The 14,711-nt window shown below is 44.6% G+C and overlaps 2 protein-coding genes across 3 annotated transcripts in view; one reads left to right on the top strand and one right to left on the bottom strand.

Annotated features, from left to right (window-relative positions):
• Positions 1–14,711, bottom strand: part of aida (axin interactor, dorsalization associated) — a 96,908-nt gene that overhangs the window by 2,552 nt on the left and 79,645 nt on the right. The window lies entirely within an intron of this gene.
• Positions 1–14,711, top strand: part of mia3 (MIA SH3 domain ER export factor 3) — a 126,960-nt gene that overhangs the window by 107,735 nt on the left and 4,514 nt on the right. For both annotated transcript variants that reach the window (XM_078542772.1, XM_078542771.1), the window contains exons 22-27: positions 379–446; positions 1,512–1,636; positions 5,367–5,507; positions 5,622–5,738; positions 7,135–7,248; positions 11,529–11,605. In XM_078542772.1, the coding sequence (XP_078398898.1) occupies positions 379–446; positions 1,512–1,636; positions 5,367–5,507; positions 5,622–5,738; positions 7,135–7,248; positions 11,529–11,605 (642 nt within the window). The remainder of the gene's footprint in view (positions 1–378; positions 447–1,511; positions 1,637–5,366; positions 5,508–5,621; positions 5,739–7,134; positions 7,249–11,528; positions 11,606–14,711) is intronic.

The raw sequence follows: 14,711 nt of genomic DNA, 5'->3' as shown, positions 1-14,711 counted from the left end.
CCACTTTGAGATCTTACACTTGGGGGGAAAAACCTGAGTACCATGGTAGGATTGGGTGGGCATTGTCAGAATTCTGCAGACATAATTCAGTTCCCATTTTAGTCATGCGTTGTCCCTTTATTTTTTATGTTGTGCTTTGATTTAATATTATTTGTAGTTGAATAGAAAAACTTACTGAATTTAGGTTGGAGTATAGAAGTTGCTCCGCGTTACAGTCTGAGAAGCCGAGTGAGACAAAATGGGAGTTTCCACTGTGCCTACATGGGAAAGAGGCTGTAGTTACAGTATTACAAATTTACAGAGGCAGTTTCCATTATAAAATGGATATAATTTATAATTGGGAAAACTGACAATGTAAAATTTCTGCTTTTCTAACAGTTAAGTGCCCGATCAGCTGAAAGAACACTTACTGAAGAAAAGAGGGAGACCGCAAATTTGAGGCAGAAGTAAGTGCTATAGTTTGCAATTGTCTCCAATGCTTCATTTCCACCCCAGCATGAATTTGTGCAGGATTGGTCATGCCATATCTGGTTGAAGTTTTTGAGATCACTAGTGTAATGAATAAGGAGTGTCTGTGGATGTTGTCTACATGGACTTCTAAAAGCATTTAATATTACAAGAGATTATTAGTAAAATTTGGTGGGAACTTTGTGGTCTTGATTGGTAATTGGTTGAGAAGGAAGAAACTGAGAGCAAGGATAACAGGAATGTGATTGGTGAGATGTGGCATGTCAGTTTTCAACAGCTTGAATGAAGCAATAGAGAGTTGTGCACCCAAGCTTTCATCAGAGGCATAGTAAATTGTGTAGATGTGAGCAGGAAGTTGCAAAGGGACACAAACTGTTACTGGACAAAACTGTAGTGGATGGAATTCAATGTGGGAAAGTGAGAGGTCATCCACTTCAGATTTGAGAAAGACAAATGGGAATATTTTATTAATGGTGAGAGACTCGAAACTGAAGAAGCAAAGGGATTTGGGCACCAAAAATCAATAGGGTAAGGTACAAGAGGGCTGAAATTCAAAGAGGGTTGGAGTGGGGTACAGCACAGATTTACCAGTATGATACTGAGGCTTGAAGGTTTAAATTGTGATAACAGGATACATAAACTTGGCTTGCATTCCCTCGAATTTAGATGGTGATTTCATAGAACTATTTAAAATGATTAAGGGATTCGACCCAGTAAATTTTCTCAGAATCCAGAACAGGGGCACAATCTAAACATTAAAGGGAAGCTATTCAGGAGTGAAATCCAGATGGAGAATATTTCACGAAGGGTATTAGAAATCTGGAATTCGCTATTCCAAAGGATATGGATGCTAAAATCGATAGCGTTTTGTTAGTTAACTGTATCAATGGACATTGATAAAGTGTAGCAAAGGCAGGTAAATGGAGTCAAGGTATAGATCAGACATGAACTTGTTCTACCATTCAGTTAGATCAAGGGACTGAATGACCTATTTGTGCTCCTAAAATTAATTACAATTAAATGTTTGCATTTTGCCAATTTAGGATGATTGAGTTGAACCAGAAACTCTCCCAGGTTCAAAGACCTTCAATAATCAAGCCAACACCAGGTAGACCTGATTTTCAGGTCCCCCCAGGAGCACCCCCACCCCTTGGAGTAGCACGCAGAGGTAAGGAGTTGTTTATTTAATCTTGTACATTTGTGTGATATGAAGATTACATTTGACCAGTTCCTCTTTCAGTTCTCTAGGTTTCTTTGTTTGTGTCACTTGGTAAAGGTTATTGCAGTTAAATTACCTGAAATATGTGGATCAATGCATGTACCATGCTGCCAAGTCATTTTATGAAAAATGTGGTAATTGTGGAAGAAAAAACTCCCAGTCCCAAATAATTTCCATCAGAATCCAAAGAAACCTCAAACAATTAAAACTGGGTGGAGCTTTTGGTGGAAAAGTGATCCCACAACCAACAGATCAGATCTAAGCTCTATAGTCCTGCCACATCCAATCGTGAAGGACAATTAAACAACTCAGTGGAGGAGAAGGCTCCACAAATATCCCCATCCTCAATGATGGGGGAGTCCAGCACATCAGTGCAAAAGGTAAGGTTGAAGCATTTGCTACAATCTTCAGCCAGAAGTGCCGAGTGGGTGATCCATCTCGACCCCCTCTGGAGGACCCCAGCATCAAAGATGCCAGCTATCCCGACTCACTTCATGTGATATTAAGAAATGGGTGCAGTAAAGGCTGTGGGCTCAGATAACATTCCGGCAGTTGTATTGAAGACTTGTGCTCCTGAGCTTGCCACGCCTTTAGCAAAGCTGTTCCAGTTCAGCTACACCGCTGGAAAACACCTGGCAATGTGGAAAATCGCCCAGGTATGTCCTGTACACAAAAAGCAGGACAAATCCAAAATGGTCAATTACTGCCATCAATCTACTCTCAATCATCAGTGAAGTCATAGAAGGGGTTGTTTACAGTGCTATCAAGCGGCACTTACTCAGCAATAACCTGCCCATTGACGCTCAGTTTGGGTTCTGCCAGGGCCACTCAGCTCCTGACCTCATTAGATACAACCTTAATCCAAACATGGACAAAAGAGCTGAACTGCAGAGGTGAGGTGAGAGTGACTGCCCTTGACATCAAGGAAGCAATTGACCTGAGTGTGGCATCAAAAAGCCCTAGCAAAACTGGAGTGACTGGGAATCGGGAAAACTCATCGCTGGTTGGAGTCATACCTAGCACAAAGGAAGGTGGTTGTGGTTGTTGGACGTCAATCATCTTGGCTCCAGGACATCACTGCAAGAGTTCCTCAGGGTAGTGTTCTTGGCCCAACCATCTTAAGCTGTTTCACCAACGACCTTCCTTCCATCATAAGGTCAGAAGTGGGGATATTGCTGATAATTGACAGTGTTCAGCACAATTCGCAACTCCTATCATGAACACTTTAATCACAGATAATGTTTCATCTTCAAGGACTTGTGACATTCTGGAAGAATTTGTGTTTTAAAAAACACTTCCTTAAAGGGTTAATGATCGTTATTCCTGGAAAAAGCATCCTTTCATAAGAAAGGTTAGTTAAGCAGATGTTTTTTAAAAAAAAACTAAACCTCTTGATCCTGATGAACTGTGTACAAAGGGGGTCACAAGGGTTTTATGGCTCTGGGGGAAAAAAAGCCATTCCTGGAAGACTCTGCTTTAAAAGTAGCTTTTTTTTTGCTTGAAAAGAAAAGGAACAACTGTTTAAAGGAAGACAGCAGTCTTCTGCAATCCAAAGCTAGTCCACAGCTGGAAGTGAATATAAGCTGCTCCTGAGATGCTCTGCGTTCTGGAAGAGAGTACCCTCAAGTATTCTTGAGTCCACCTTGAAAGCAGTGTCAGAATGATTGATTGTTTTGCATATCAATGCTGAGACACCAACCCGGACACCATTTCAAGAACTCCTCCACCGATCCTTTGGCTTTGACGCATTGACTTTTAACCTTTGGCTGAATTCCTCCATTTCTATATTATTTTCATTGTATTTTTTGTATGGGAGACTTAGGGTATCTCGAAAGAGTAATTAGTATAATTTCATATTCCACACTGGATGTTGATAAGCTTTGCCTTTCTATTTGACAAGACTGGTTTTATAATAAACTAATAAGTTTGTTGTTTATTGAAAGAAGCCTGATTAAAATCTCTTAATTTGGGTACCAGTAGTGAAGGTAAACAATTGACCACTTGGTGAGTAAATTAAACTTTTAAACTAATGGTACGACCTGTGGAGTAGTGGGGCTAGATCAACTGCGCACACCTCCCATCCCAGTCGTAACACTCCTCAGACACTGAAGCAGTCTGTGTCCATATGCAGCAAGACCTGGACAACATTCAAGCTTGGGCCGATGTGTGCTGCAGATGTTACTTGCCACTTAAATGCTAGGCAATGATCATCTCCAACAAGAGAGAATCCAACCATCCCCATCCACCACCGTAAACATTCACTCCGTCCACTGATGCACATTGTTGGCAATGTATACCATGTACAAGATGCATTGCAGCAACTCGCCAAGGCTAGTTCTACAGCACCTTCCAAACCCATGACCACAAGAAGGACAGGTGCATGGGAGCAGTATCACCTGTCAGTTCCCCTCCGAGCCTTGCACCGTCCTGACTTGGAAATATATCTCCATTCCTTTACTGTCGCTGGGTCAAAATCCTGTAACTCATTCACTGCAACTCCTGCCACTGTGGGTGTACCAACACCATATGGACTGCGGTTCAAGAAAGCAGCTCATCACCACCACCTTAAGGGAAATTAGCGAAGGGCAATAAATGCTGGCCTAGCCAGCGACCTTCGCATGTTGTGAAAGAATTAAGAAAAGGTTGGTGGGGGCAGAAAGGGACTAAACAGTGGGCTGAACTGTGGCAAAAGAAACTGGGCTTGTGCATCTTTTTTGTTGCTGTTTGATCTAAATCTCTAGGGAAGTGATGTGCTTCTGCTGAATATTTTGAAGATTGCTTCAACTGAAAAGTTGAGAACAGAACTCTGCTGACATTCTGGTTCAAAGCTGGGTTCCTGTAGTGTGTGTATTTCAGCTGATCTCTGAGCCACACTATGATGCTTAGATGGCCGGTCAAATTATCCATTTTCTTCCACCCACCCTGCCACATTTGGCACTCAGTTTTCTCTCCGAAGTTGATGACTTTTGCAGTGATACAGTTGCTTATTATCCATCTTTTAATCCATAGCCATGCAATCAGGTTATATATTTTTTTTAAAAGTGATTTGGAGAACTAAAATTATTATATTTAAATATGCAGTTCAGAGTTGAAAGACAAATCCTTGTGCATTGCACAGTCTGCTCCAGATACTCTTCTCCCATGCCCAGTGCCAATGTCTGTTTGTTTCTATTACCTAGGTGAGCACTTGTTAAAGAGCTTCTATATCTGTAGTTTATAAATATTTTCCTCAATTGAAGGAAAGACAAGATAGTCATCCTATTTGCATACATATGAATCGTAGAAGGAAAGAAGTCCGGTCCATATGATATTCAGTCCATTGTAATTCCTGTCATTGACTAGGAAGGTGTCAGGAACAGTTGCACGTGTGCATTCGGCCTCCACTTCAGCTGCTGGCACATGTGCAGTTGTTCCTGATGCCTTTCCAGTCGGCAGCAGGAGCATCATTGAAGTTTAAAAGGTGCCCAAAGTGCTCCCCTCGTTTTGCAGCACAAATAAACAGTCTTCTGATAAACTATAAATGCATAAAAATAAATGTTAAGCCATAGAATCTATTTCAAAATGAAACCAAACTGATTTCTGGTCAGTCTTACATTCTAGTGGCCTTCAGATGTCCTGTATTAATCTGTTGAAATCACAAGCCTTATCCTTGTCACCCCTACCCCTTTGTGTGTTACAGGTCCACTATCTCGTGATGACTCTTATGGGCCATCTCCAGTGAGTGGTGGGGCACCTTCACCACCATTGATGATGGAGCTCCCTGTGCGGCCTCCCTCTGTTAATGCAAACCGTGGCTTCCCACGAGATCGGGGTGATGGAGGTAGGCAGAAAATGTGTTTGGACAGTTTTGTCGGAACAGTTCTTGCACAAGTACTAAACTGCAAATGTGTATTAACTGTTAAGAACTGGCTTCTGATCAACTTTTAACTTCCAGGTATGCGGGTTCCTCCAGGCGCTTTTGCTCCCCGTGAGTGGATTGGTCCTGGCCCAGACCGACTGGGACCATCTTCTGATCAAGGATCACCGCCACCACAGTGGGATAGGCGGCCAGGTAATGTTACATAAACACACTTTTCCTGTTCTCTCGATATTCTTTGCTGCTCCATCACATCACAGGTTAATCTGGCTATGATTAAAGGGGCTATTTTCACAATGGCAGGGTGTAACTAGTGAAGAGCTGCAAGAATCTGCACTTGGGCCAATCTACATCAATGCTGAGGATACAAAGCTAGGTGGGAAAGTAAGCTGTGAGGAGGATGTAAAGAAGTTGCAAAGGGATGCAGGCAGGTTGTGACTGCACAAGCAGATGGCAGGCGGAGTATTATGTGGGAAAGTGTGAAATTATCCACTTTGGTAGGAAGAATAGAAAAGCAGAATATTAAAAGTTGAAAGACTGGCAAATATTGGGATTCAGAGGGTTGCATAGGATTACGTGGAAGCAGGCCAGTTGGCCCAACCTCATCTAAATTTCCCATGGTGATCATCTACTTTCTTCTCCCTCAAATGCTTCTCTAGCTTTCTCTTAAATGCAACTACATTGTTCGTTTCAACTGCTACCTGTAGTAGCAGGTTCCACATTCTTGCCACTCTTTCGGTAAAGAAGTTTTTTTTCTTTCTTGGTAACTGTCTTCTATTGATGGCCTCTAGTTTATGCTCTTCCTCGCAAGAGGAAACATTCCCTCTTATCAACCCGAACAAAACATTTCATAATATTTAAAAGCCTCTATTAGGTCACCCCTTCAGCATTTTTTCAAGAGAAAACCCAGCATATCAATTCTTTAATTTATTTATTCATTCATGAGATGTGGGTGTCACTGGGTGGGTGATCAGTTCAGCTCCAACAGCACTCGAGAAGCTCGACACCATGCAGAGCAAAGCAGCCCACTTGATTGGCATCCCACCCACCACCTTGAACATCCACTACCTCCACCACTGATGTGCAGTGGCAACAATGTGTACCATCTACAAGATGCACTGCAGCAATTCACCAAGGTTCCTTTGACAGCACCTTCCAAACCCACATCCTCTACCACCCTGAAGGACAAGGGGAGCAGATGCATGGGACCACCACCACCTGCAAGTTCCCATCTAAGTCACACACCATCCTAACTTGGAAATACATCGCCGTTCCTTCACTGTCATTGAACTCCTGGAACTCCCTAACGGCACTGTGGGTGTACTTGCTCCGCATGGACTGCAGCAGTTCAAGAAGGTGGCTCACCACCACTGTTCTGAAAAGCAATTGGGGATGGGTAATAAAACTGCTGGCTTAGCTAGCAACGCCCATGTCCTGTGAAAATAATTTTTTCTAAAAAAAGGAATTGAGGAATATGGGGATTGGATGGGAAAGTGGAGTTGAAAAATAAGTTCAATCATATTGAATGGTGGAGCAGACTCCTATTTCTTATGTTCTTTTGATTAGCTCCTTTTTATTGTTGCTCTTCCAGGTCCAATGGATGGCTATTCTGGACCACGGAGACCACCTTCAGAATCAGGTATAATGTCTGGACGAATTTCTGGTCCGGGTGAAATTCGTGGGCTTCCACCTCCTAATAGAGCAGGTAAATATTAAAAATTTAACTTCAATTAACTTGCTCGAAACTGAAACATGGCTTAGGATTGGTTCCGTTAATGAATCCTGCTCGGGACTGCAATCTGAACACCTCATTTTAACCAATGGAGCTATGCCACAAATTTCATGTCTTAATAAAACAAACTTTATTGTATATAGAACAAATTAAACAAAGCAAATGCAATTAAGTTAACACAATAGCTTAGGTTTACTACTTCCTTCCCTCCAGAATTATCTGATATGCTACAATATCTTAAAGTTACTTACTTCTATAGGGAACAACTATAAGTGTGCCACAGTCCCCTGGAAACTACAATATCTTTAATTCTCCTCAGCTCCAGCTATTCTCAGAGGGAAATCTTTCATTTACCATCTCTTGACTGTGGATGCCTTAGCCCCCTGTTCTAGTTACTTTTTCAATACTTCCAAGGTAATCTGCTCATTGCAAAAACAAAAATACTTGGAAAAACTCAGCAGGTCTGGCAGCATCTGCGGAGAGGAACACAGTTAACGTTTCGAGTCCGAATGACCCTTCAACAGAACTAAGGAAAAAGAGAAGAGAGGTGAAATATAAGCTGGTTTAAGGGGGGGGTGGGACAAGTAGAGCTGGATAGAGGGCCAGTGATAGGTGGAGATAACCAAAAGATGTCACAGACAAAAGGACAGAGGTGTTGAAGGTGGTGATATTATCTAAGGAATGTGCTAATTAAGGGTAGAAAGTAGGACGAGCAAGGTACAGATAGCCCTAGTGGGGGTGAAGGAATTGAAAAAGGCAAAAAGGCAGAGATGAAACAATGCATGGAAATACATTTAAAAATAATGGAAATAGGTGGGAAAAGAAAAATCTATATAAATTATTGGAAAAAAAAAAGGGGGGGGGTCTGAAAGGGGGTGGGGATGGAGGAAAGAGTTCATGATCTAGAATTGTTGAACTCAATATTCAGTCCGGAAGGCTGTAAAGTGCCTAGTCGGAAGATGAGGTGCTGTTCCTCCAGTTTGCGTTGAGCTTCACTGTAACAATGCTGCAGGCCAAGGATGGACATGTGGGCATGAGCAGGGTGGAGTGTTGAAATGGCAAGCGACAGGGAGGTCTGGGTAATGCTTGCGGACAGACCGAAGGTGTTCTGCAAAGCAGTCACCCAGTCTGCGTTTGGTCTCTCCAAACAGCAGAGGAAACCGCATTGGGAGCAACGAATGCAGTAGACTAAGTTGAGGGAAGTGCAAGTGAAATGCTGCTTCACTTGAAAGGAGTGTTTGGGCCCTTGGACGGTGAGGAGAGGAAGTGAAGGAGCAGGTGTTGCATCTTCTGCGGTTGCATGGGAAGGTGCCGTGGGAGGGGGTTGAGGAGTAGGGGGTAATGGAGGAGTGGACCAGGGTGTCACGGAGGGAACGATCCCTACGGAATGCCGCCGGGGGGGTGAAGGGAAGATGTGTTTGGTGGTGGCATCATGCTGGAGTTGGCGGAAATGGCGGAGGATGATCCTTTGAATGCGGAGGCTGGTGGGGTGATAAGTGAGGACAAGGGGGAACCCTATCATGTTTCTGGGAGGGAGGTGAGGGTGGATGCGCGGGAGATGGGCCGGACACGATTGAGGGCCCTGTCAACCACCGTGGGTGGAAAACCTGTTAAGGAAGAAGGAGGAATGTCAGAGGAACTGTTTTTGAAAACGGCATCATCAGAACAGATGCAACGGAGGTGACGGAATTGAGAATGGGATGGAGTCCTTACAGGAAGCGGGGTGTGAGGAGCTGTAGTCGAGGTAGCTGTGGGAGTCGGTAGGCTTGAAATGAATATTGGTGGACAGTGTATCACCAGAAATTGAGACAGAGAGGTCAAGGAAGGGAAGGGAAGTGTCAGAGATGGACCATGTGAAAATGATGGAGGGGTGGAAATTGGAAGCAAAATTAATAAATTTTTCCAGGTCCCAACGAGAGCATGAAGCAGCACCGAAGTAATCATCGATGTACCGGAGAAAGAGTTGTGGGAGGGGGCCGGAGTAGGACTGGAACAAGGAATGTTCCACATACCCCATAGACAGGCATAGCTGGGGCCCATGCGGGTACCCATAGCCACACCATTTATTTGGAGGAAGTGAGAGGAGTTTAAGGAGAAATTGTTCAGTGTGCAAGGACCCCTCCCACAACAATTTCTCCGGTACATCGATGATTACTTCGGTGCTGCTTCATGCTCCCATCTGGACCTGGAAAAATTTATTAATTTTGCTTCCAATTTCCACCCCTCCATCATTTTCATATGGTCCATCTCTGACACTTCCCTTCCCTTCCCTGACCACTCTGTCTCAATTTCTGATGATAGACTGTCCACCAATATCCATTACAAGCCTACCGACTCCCACAGCTACCTCGACTACAGCTCCTCACACCCCGCTTCCTGTAAGGACTCCATCCCATTCTCTCAGTTCCTACGCCTCCGTCGCATCTGTTCAAAAACAGTTCCTCTGACATGTCTTCCTTCTTCCTTAACCGAAGTTTTCCACCCACGGTGGTTGACAGGGCCCTCAACCGTGTCCGGCCCATCTCCCGCGCATCCGCCCTCACACCTTCCTCACACCTTCCTCTCCCTCCCAGAAACATGATAGGGTCCCCCTTGTCCTCACTTATCACCCCACCAGCCTCCGCATTCAAAGGATCATCCTCCGCCAACTCCAGCATGATGCCACCACCAAACACATTTTCCCTTCACCCCCCTTGGCGGCATTCCACAGAGGTCATTCCCTCCGGGACACCCTGGTCACTCCTCCATAACCCCCTACACCTCAACTCCCTCCCACAGCACCTTCCCATGCAACCGCAGAAGGTGCAACACCTGCCCCTTTACTTCCCCTCTCCTCACCGTCCAAGGACCCAAACACTCCTTTCAAGTGAAGCAGCATTTCACTTGCACTTTCCTCAATTTAGTCTACTGCATTCGTTGCTCCCAATGCGGTTTCCTCTGCTGTTTGGAGAGACCAAACGCAGACTGGGTGACTGCTTTGCAGAACACCTTCAGTCTGTCCGCAAGCATTACCCAGACCTCCCTGTCGCTTGCCATTTCAACACTCCACCCTGCTCTCATGCCCACATGTCCGTCCTTGGCCTGCTGCATTGTTCCAGTGAAGCTCAACGCAAACTGGAGGAACAGCACCTCATCTTCCGACTAGGCACTTTACAACCTTCCAGACTGAATATTGAGTTCAACAATTTTAGATCATGAGCTCTCTCCTCCATCCCCACCCCCTTTCCGATCCCCCTTTTTTCCAATAATTTATATAGATTTTTCTTTTCCCACCTATTTCCATTATTTTTAAATGTATTTCCATCCATTGTTTTATCTCTGCCTTTTAGCCTATTTCGACCCCTTCCCCGCGGCCCCCCCCCACCCCGAGGGCTACCTTTATTATCACATTCCTTAGATAATATCACCAGCTTCAACACCTCTTTTTGTCCTCTTGTTTATGACATCTTTTGGTTCTCTCCACCTATCACTGGCCCTTTATCCAGCTGTACCTGTCCCACCCACCCTTAAACCAGCTTATATTTCACCTCTTTTCTATTTTTCCTTAGTTCTGTTGAAGAGTCATACAGACTCGAAACGTTAATTGTGTTCCTCTCCGCAGATGCTGTCAGACCTGCTGAGTTTTTCCAGGTATTTTTGTTTTAGCTAAACAGGCACTTGGAAGTGTGAAAATGGGAAGTTTTGGATTGGAAAATATTGCCAAAAACACTCAGCCAGACAGATCTTGGATCCAAAAGAATGTTCTTGCAACAAGAAGTACCATGTGAATTAAAGGTACATTCAGTTGAGTCCTTTTTCAGAAAACTTAGATGCTGCCCTTAAATAAAGTTTAAAAACTAAATGTCTTTGAGAAATGCAATTTCTATTGAATTTGCCTTTTTTTGGTCTTAATTTTTTTTTAACTGAGTGAAAATGTCATAGGAGCACACAGGAGGCCATTCAGTCCATTTTATCAGTTCCAGATATTTGAAAGAGCTGTCCAATTACTCCCACTTCCCTCTTGTTTCCCCATAGATCTGCAAATTTCTCCTTTTTCAGTATGTATATCTAATTTCCTTTTGAAAATAAGTGTAAAACAAACACATTCTGCTAATCTCCTCTCTACATATTTTATCAATTATCTTTAAATCTCCCTACTGACCTGTCAGTGGAAAGGGTTCTCCCATCCACCTGATGAAAATGATTTTGAACACCTTTACTGAATCTACCCTTAACCTGAGGAATTTAGTAATAAATTTCATCTCCTTCAATAGAAATGGGCCCAGGAGGACCAGCACAACTGGCAAGTGGGCCAAGGACATCTTCACCAAATTTGACAGAGAGTGCAATGGTAAGATTTGCATCAAACTACTTTCTTGATCATAAATTATTAACATCATGCCCTTTTCTCTGCTCCCTTAAGGGGCACAGACTTGAAAAGAGGTGAGCAACTGGTTTAGCCATCCACTGCCATACCTGGCTAGACCACATAAAACACTATTGGGTCCTGCTCTCATCTCCCTGAACTGCTCCCTGTTCCGGGATCATTCTGGAATGCATAGAAAGCACCTGGCTCTGCAAATATCCCCATCCTCAATGATGAGGGAGCCCAGCACGTCAGCGCAAAAGACAAGGCTGACGCATTTGCAACCATATTCAGCCCGTGGTGCTGAGTGGATAATCCATCTTGAACTCCTCTTGAGGTCCCCAGAGTCACAGATGCCAGTCTTCAGCCAATTTGATTTACTCCTCGTGATATCAAAGAAACAGCTGAAGGCACTGGATACAGCAAAGACTATGTGACAGTATTTCGGCAATAGTACTGAAGACTTGTGCTCCAGAACTAGCCCTGTCCATAGCTCAACTGTTTCAGTATAGTAACAACATTGGCACCTACCCGGCCATGTGGAAAAATGGCCAGTTATATTTTGTATATAAAAAGCAGGACAAATTCAACCTGGCCAGTTACTGCCCCCATCAGTCCACTCTTGATCATCAGCAAAGTGATGGAAGGTGTCGTCAACAGTGCTATCAAGTGGCACTTACTCAGCAATAACCAGCTCACTGATGCTCAGTTTGGGTTCCGCCAGGACCACTCAGCTCCTGTCCTCATTCTTGTCCACGTTTGGATCAAGACAGTAGAACTGAACGTGAGAGATAAGGTGAGAGTGACTGCCCTTAACATCAAGGCCGCATTTTGACGGAGTGTGGTGTCAAGGAGCCCTAGTCAAACTGAAGTCAGTGGGAATTGGGGAAAACTCTCCGCAGGTTGGAGTCATACCTAGCACAAAGGAATGTGGATGTTAGAGGTCAATCATCTCAATCCCAGGATATCACTGCAGGAGTTCCTCAGGGTAATGTCCTTGGCCCAACCATCTTCAGCTGCTTCATCAATGACCCTCCTTCCATCATAAGGTCAGAAGTGGGGGTGCTTGTTGCTGATTGCACAATGTTCAGCACCATTCGTGACTCCTCAGATACAGCAGCAAACCCAGATAATATCCAGGCTTGGGCTGATGAGTGGAGTTACATTCGTTCCAAACAAGTGCTAGGAAATGATCATGTCCCACAAGAGAGAATCTAACCATCATCGCTGAACACCCCACTATCAACCTTCTGGGGTTACCATTGACCAGAAACTGAACTGGACCAGCCATATAAATACTGTGGCTACAAGAGCAGGTCAGAGGCAGAGAGTTAGGGTGAGTAACTCCCCTCCTCAAAGCCTGTCCACAATCTACAAGGCACAAGTCAGAAGTGCAATGGAATACTCTCCATTTGCCTGATGAATGCTTCAACACTCGAAGCTCGACACCATCCAAGATAAAGCAGCCTGCATAATAGGTGCTCCCTCCACCACTGACACACAGTTGTAGCAGTTTACACCATCTACAACAGGCTTGCCAAACCTTTTCTTGTGGGTGCCCACATTTCAATTTTTTTCTCATTCAAGGGGCTGATGAACAAATTTTGGAAAGGTAAGGTTCGGCATAACACATTCCCCTCTTTCCCAGACACGCGTGCGCACATTCGCACACCAACACACACCTACTCTCACTCTCCCCTAAATCTCTCTCACACGCACTCTCACTCTCTTCCACACACACACTCACACTCTCCCCTTCCTCTCACACACATGCACACTCACTCTGCCTTCTCCCACACCTGTGCGCTCACAGGCAGGCCTGGCTCTTGCTCAGGGCTCTGACACTTAGCTTGGAAACTTAACTTCACTTCCCACTGTTTGCAGCTTGTCCAATCACAGGCTGCTTTCTCCCTGCATTTGGTGAGCCTGTGATTAGACGAGCAGCTTTACAACTGAGTTAGATTTGAAAGATGCTGTATGCCCAACAAGTTTGGCGGGTCGAGTCCAGAGGGCTCAGGGGCCACAATCTGGCTCGCAGGCCGTGACTTGGACATGCCTGCTGTCCAAGATGCTGCGCAACAGCTCATCAAGGCTCCTTCAACAGTACTTTTCAAACCCACAACCTCTACCATCTGGTATCACAAGGACAGCAGATGCATGGAAATACCACCACCTGCAAGTTCCCCTTCAAACCACACACCATCCTGACTTGGAACTATATCGCTGTTCTTTCACTGTCATTGGGTCAAATCCTGGAACTCTCTTCCTAACAGCACTGTAGGTGTTCCTACACTACATGGACTGCAGTAGTTCAAGAAGACAGCTCACCACCACCTTCTCCAGAGCAATTATGAATGGGCAATAAATGCTGTCTTCACTAGTGACGCTGACATCCCATGAGCTAATATAAAAAAAATCTCTGCCAAGTTCCACTAGCCCACCTGGCCAAAATTGTGTCAATGATCCCCCTTGCCCTGACCTTGCATCTTTCTCTAGTTTCCCTCCCATCTCCCTTCATGCTCTCTCTGGGCTCAAGTCCATGAGGCCCACCTCTTGTTCCCTCAATCCTATTCCCAGTAAATTTCTGATCACCCAACTTCCCTTCCTGGCCCCAATGTTAGCAGGTATTATGAACAGTCTTGTCTTTTCTGGCGTTATCCCTCTCTCCTTTAAATCTGTTGCCATCACTGGGCTGTCCTCAAACTACCACCCCATCTGCAACCTCCCTTTTCTCTCCAAAGTCTTTGAAAGTGTTGTTGCCTCCCAAATCCATTCCTCCTCTTTCCCAGAACGACATGTATGAACCCCTCCAATCAGGTTTACTAACCCACCAAGGTACCAAAATAGGTCTTATCAAAGCCAGAAATGACATCCTATGTAACTGGCAAATGCAAACCTCCTCGTCCTTCTTGTCTGCAGCCTTTGACACGGTTAACCACACCATCCTCCAATGCCTCCTACTGTTGTTCAGCTGACTTGGACTGATCTCATATAGTTTCATTCTTATCTATCTAACCGTAGCCAGAGAATCACTAGCAATGGCTGCTTTTCCTATTTCTCCAATGACCCACCCTCCCAGCCAAGGATCTAT

This window comes from Cetorhinus maximus, chromosome 5, assembly GCF_964194155.1.
Source record: "Cetorhinus maximus chromosome 5, sCetMax3.hap1.1, whole genome shotgun sequence".
NCBI classification, from domain to species: Eukaryota; Metazoa; Chordata; class Chondrichthyes; order Lamniformes; family Cetorhinidae; genus Cetorhinus; species Cetorhinus maximus.
This window is presented reverse-complemented; position numbering and strand designations above follow the sequence as displayed.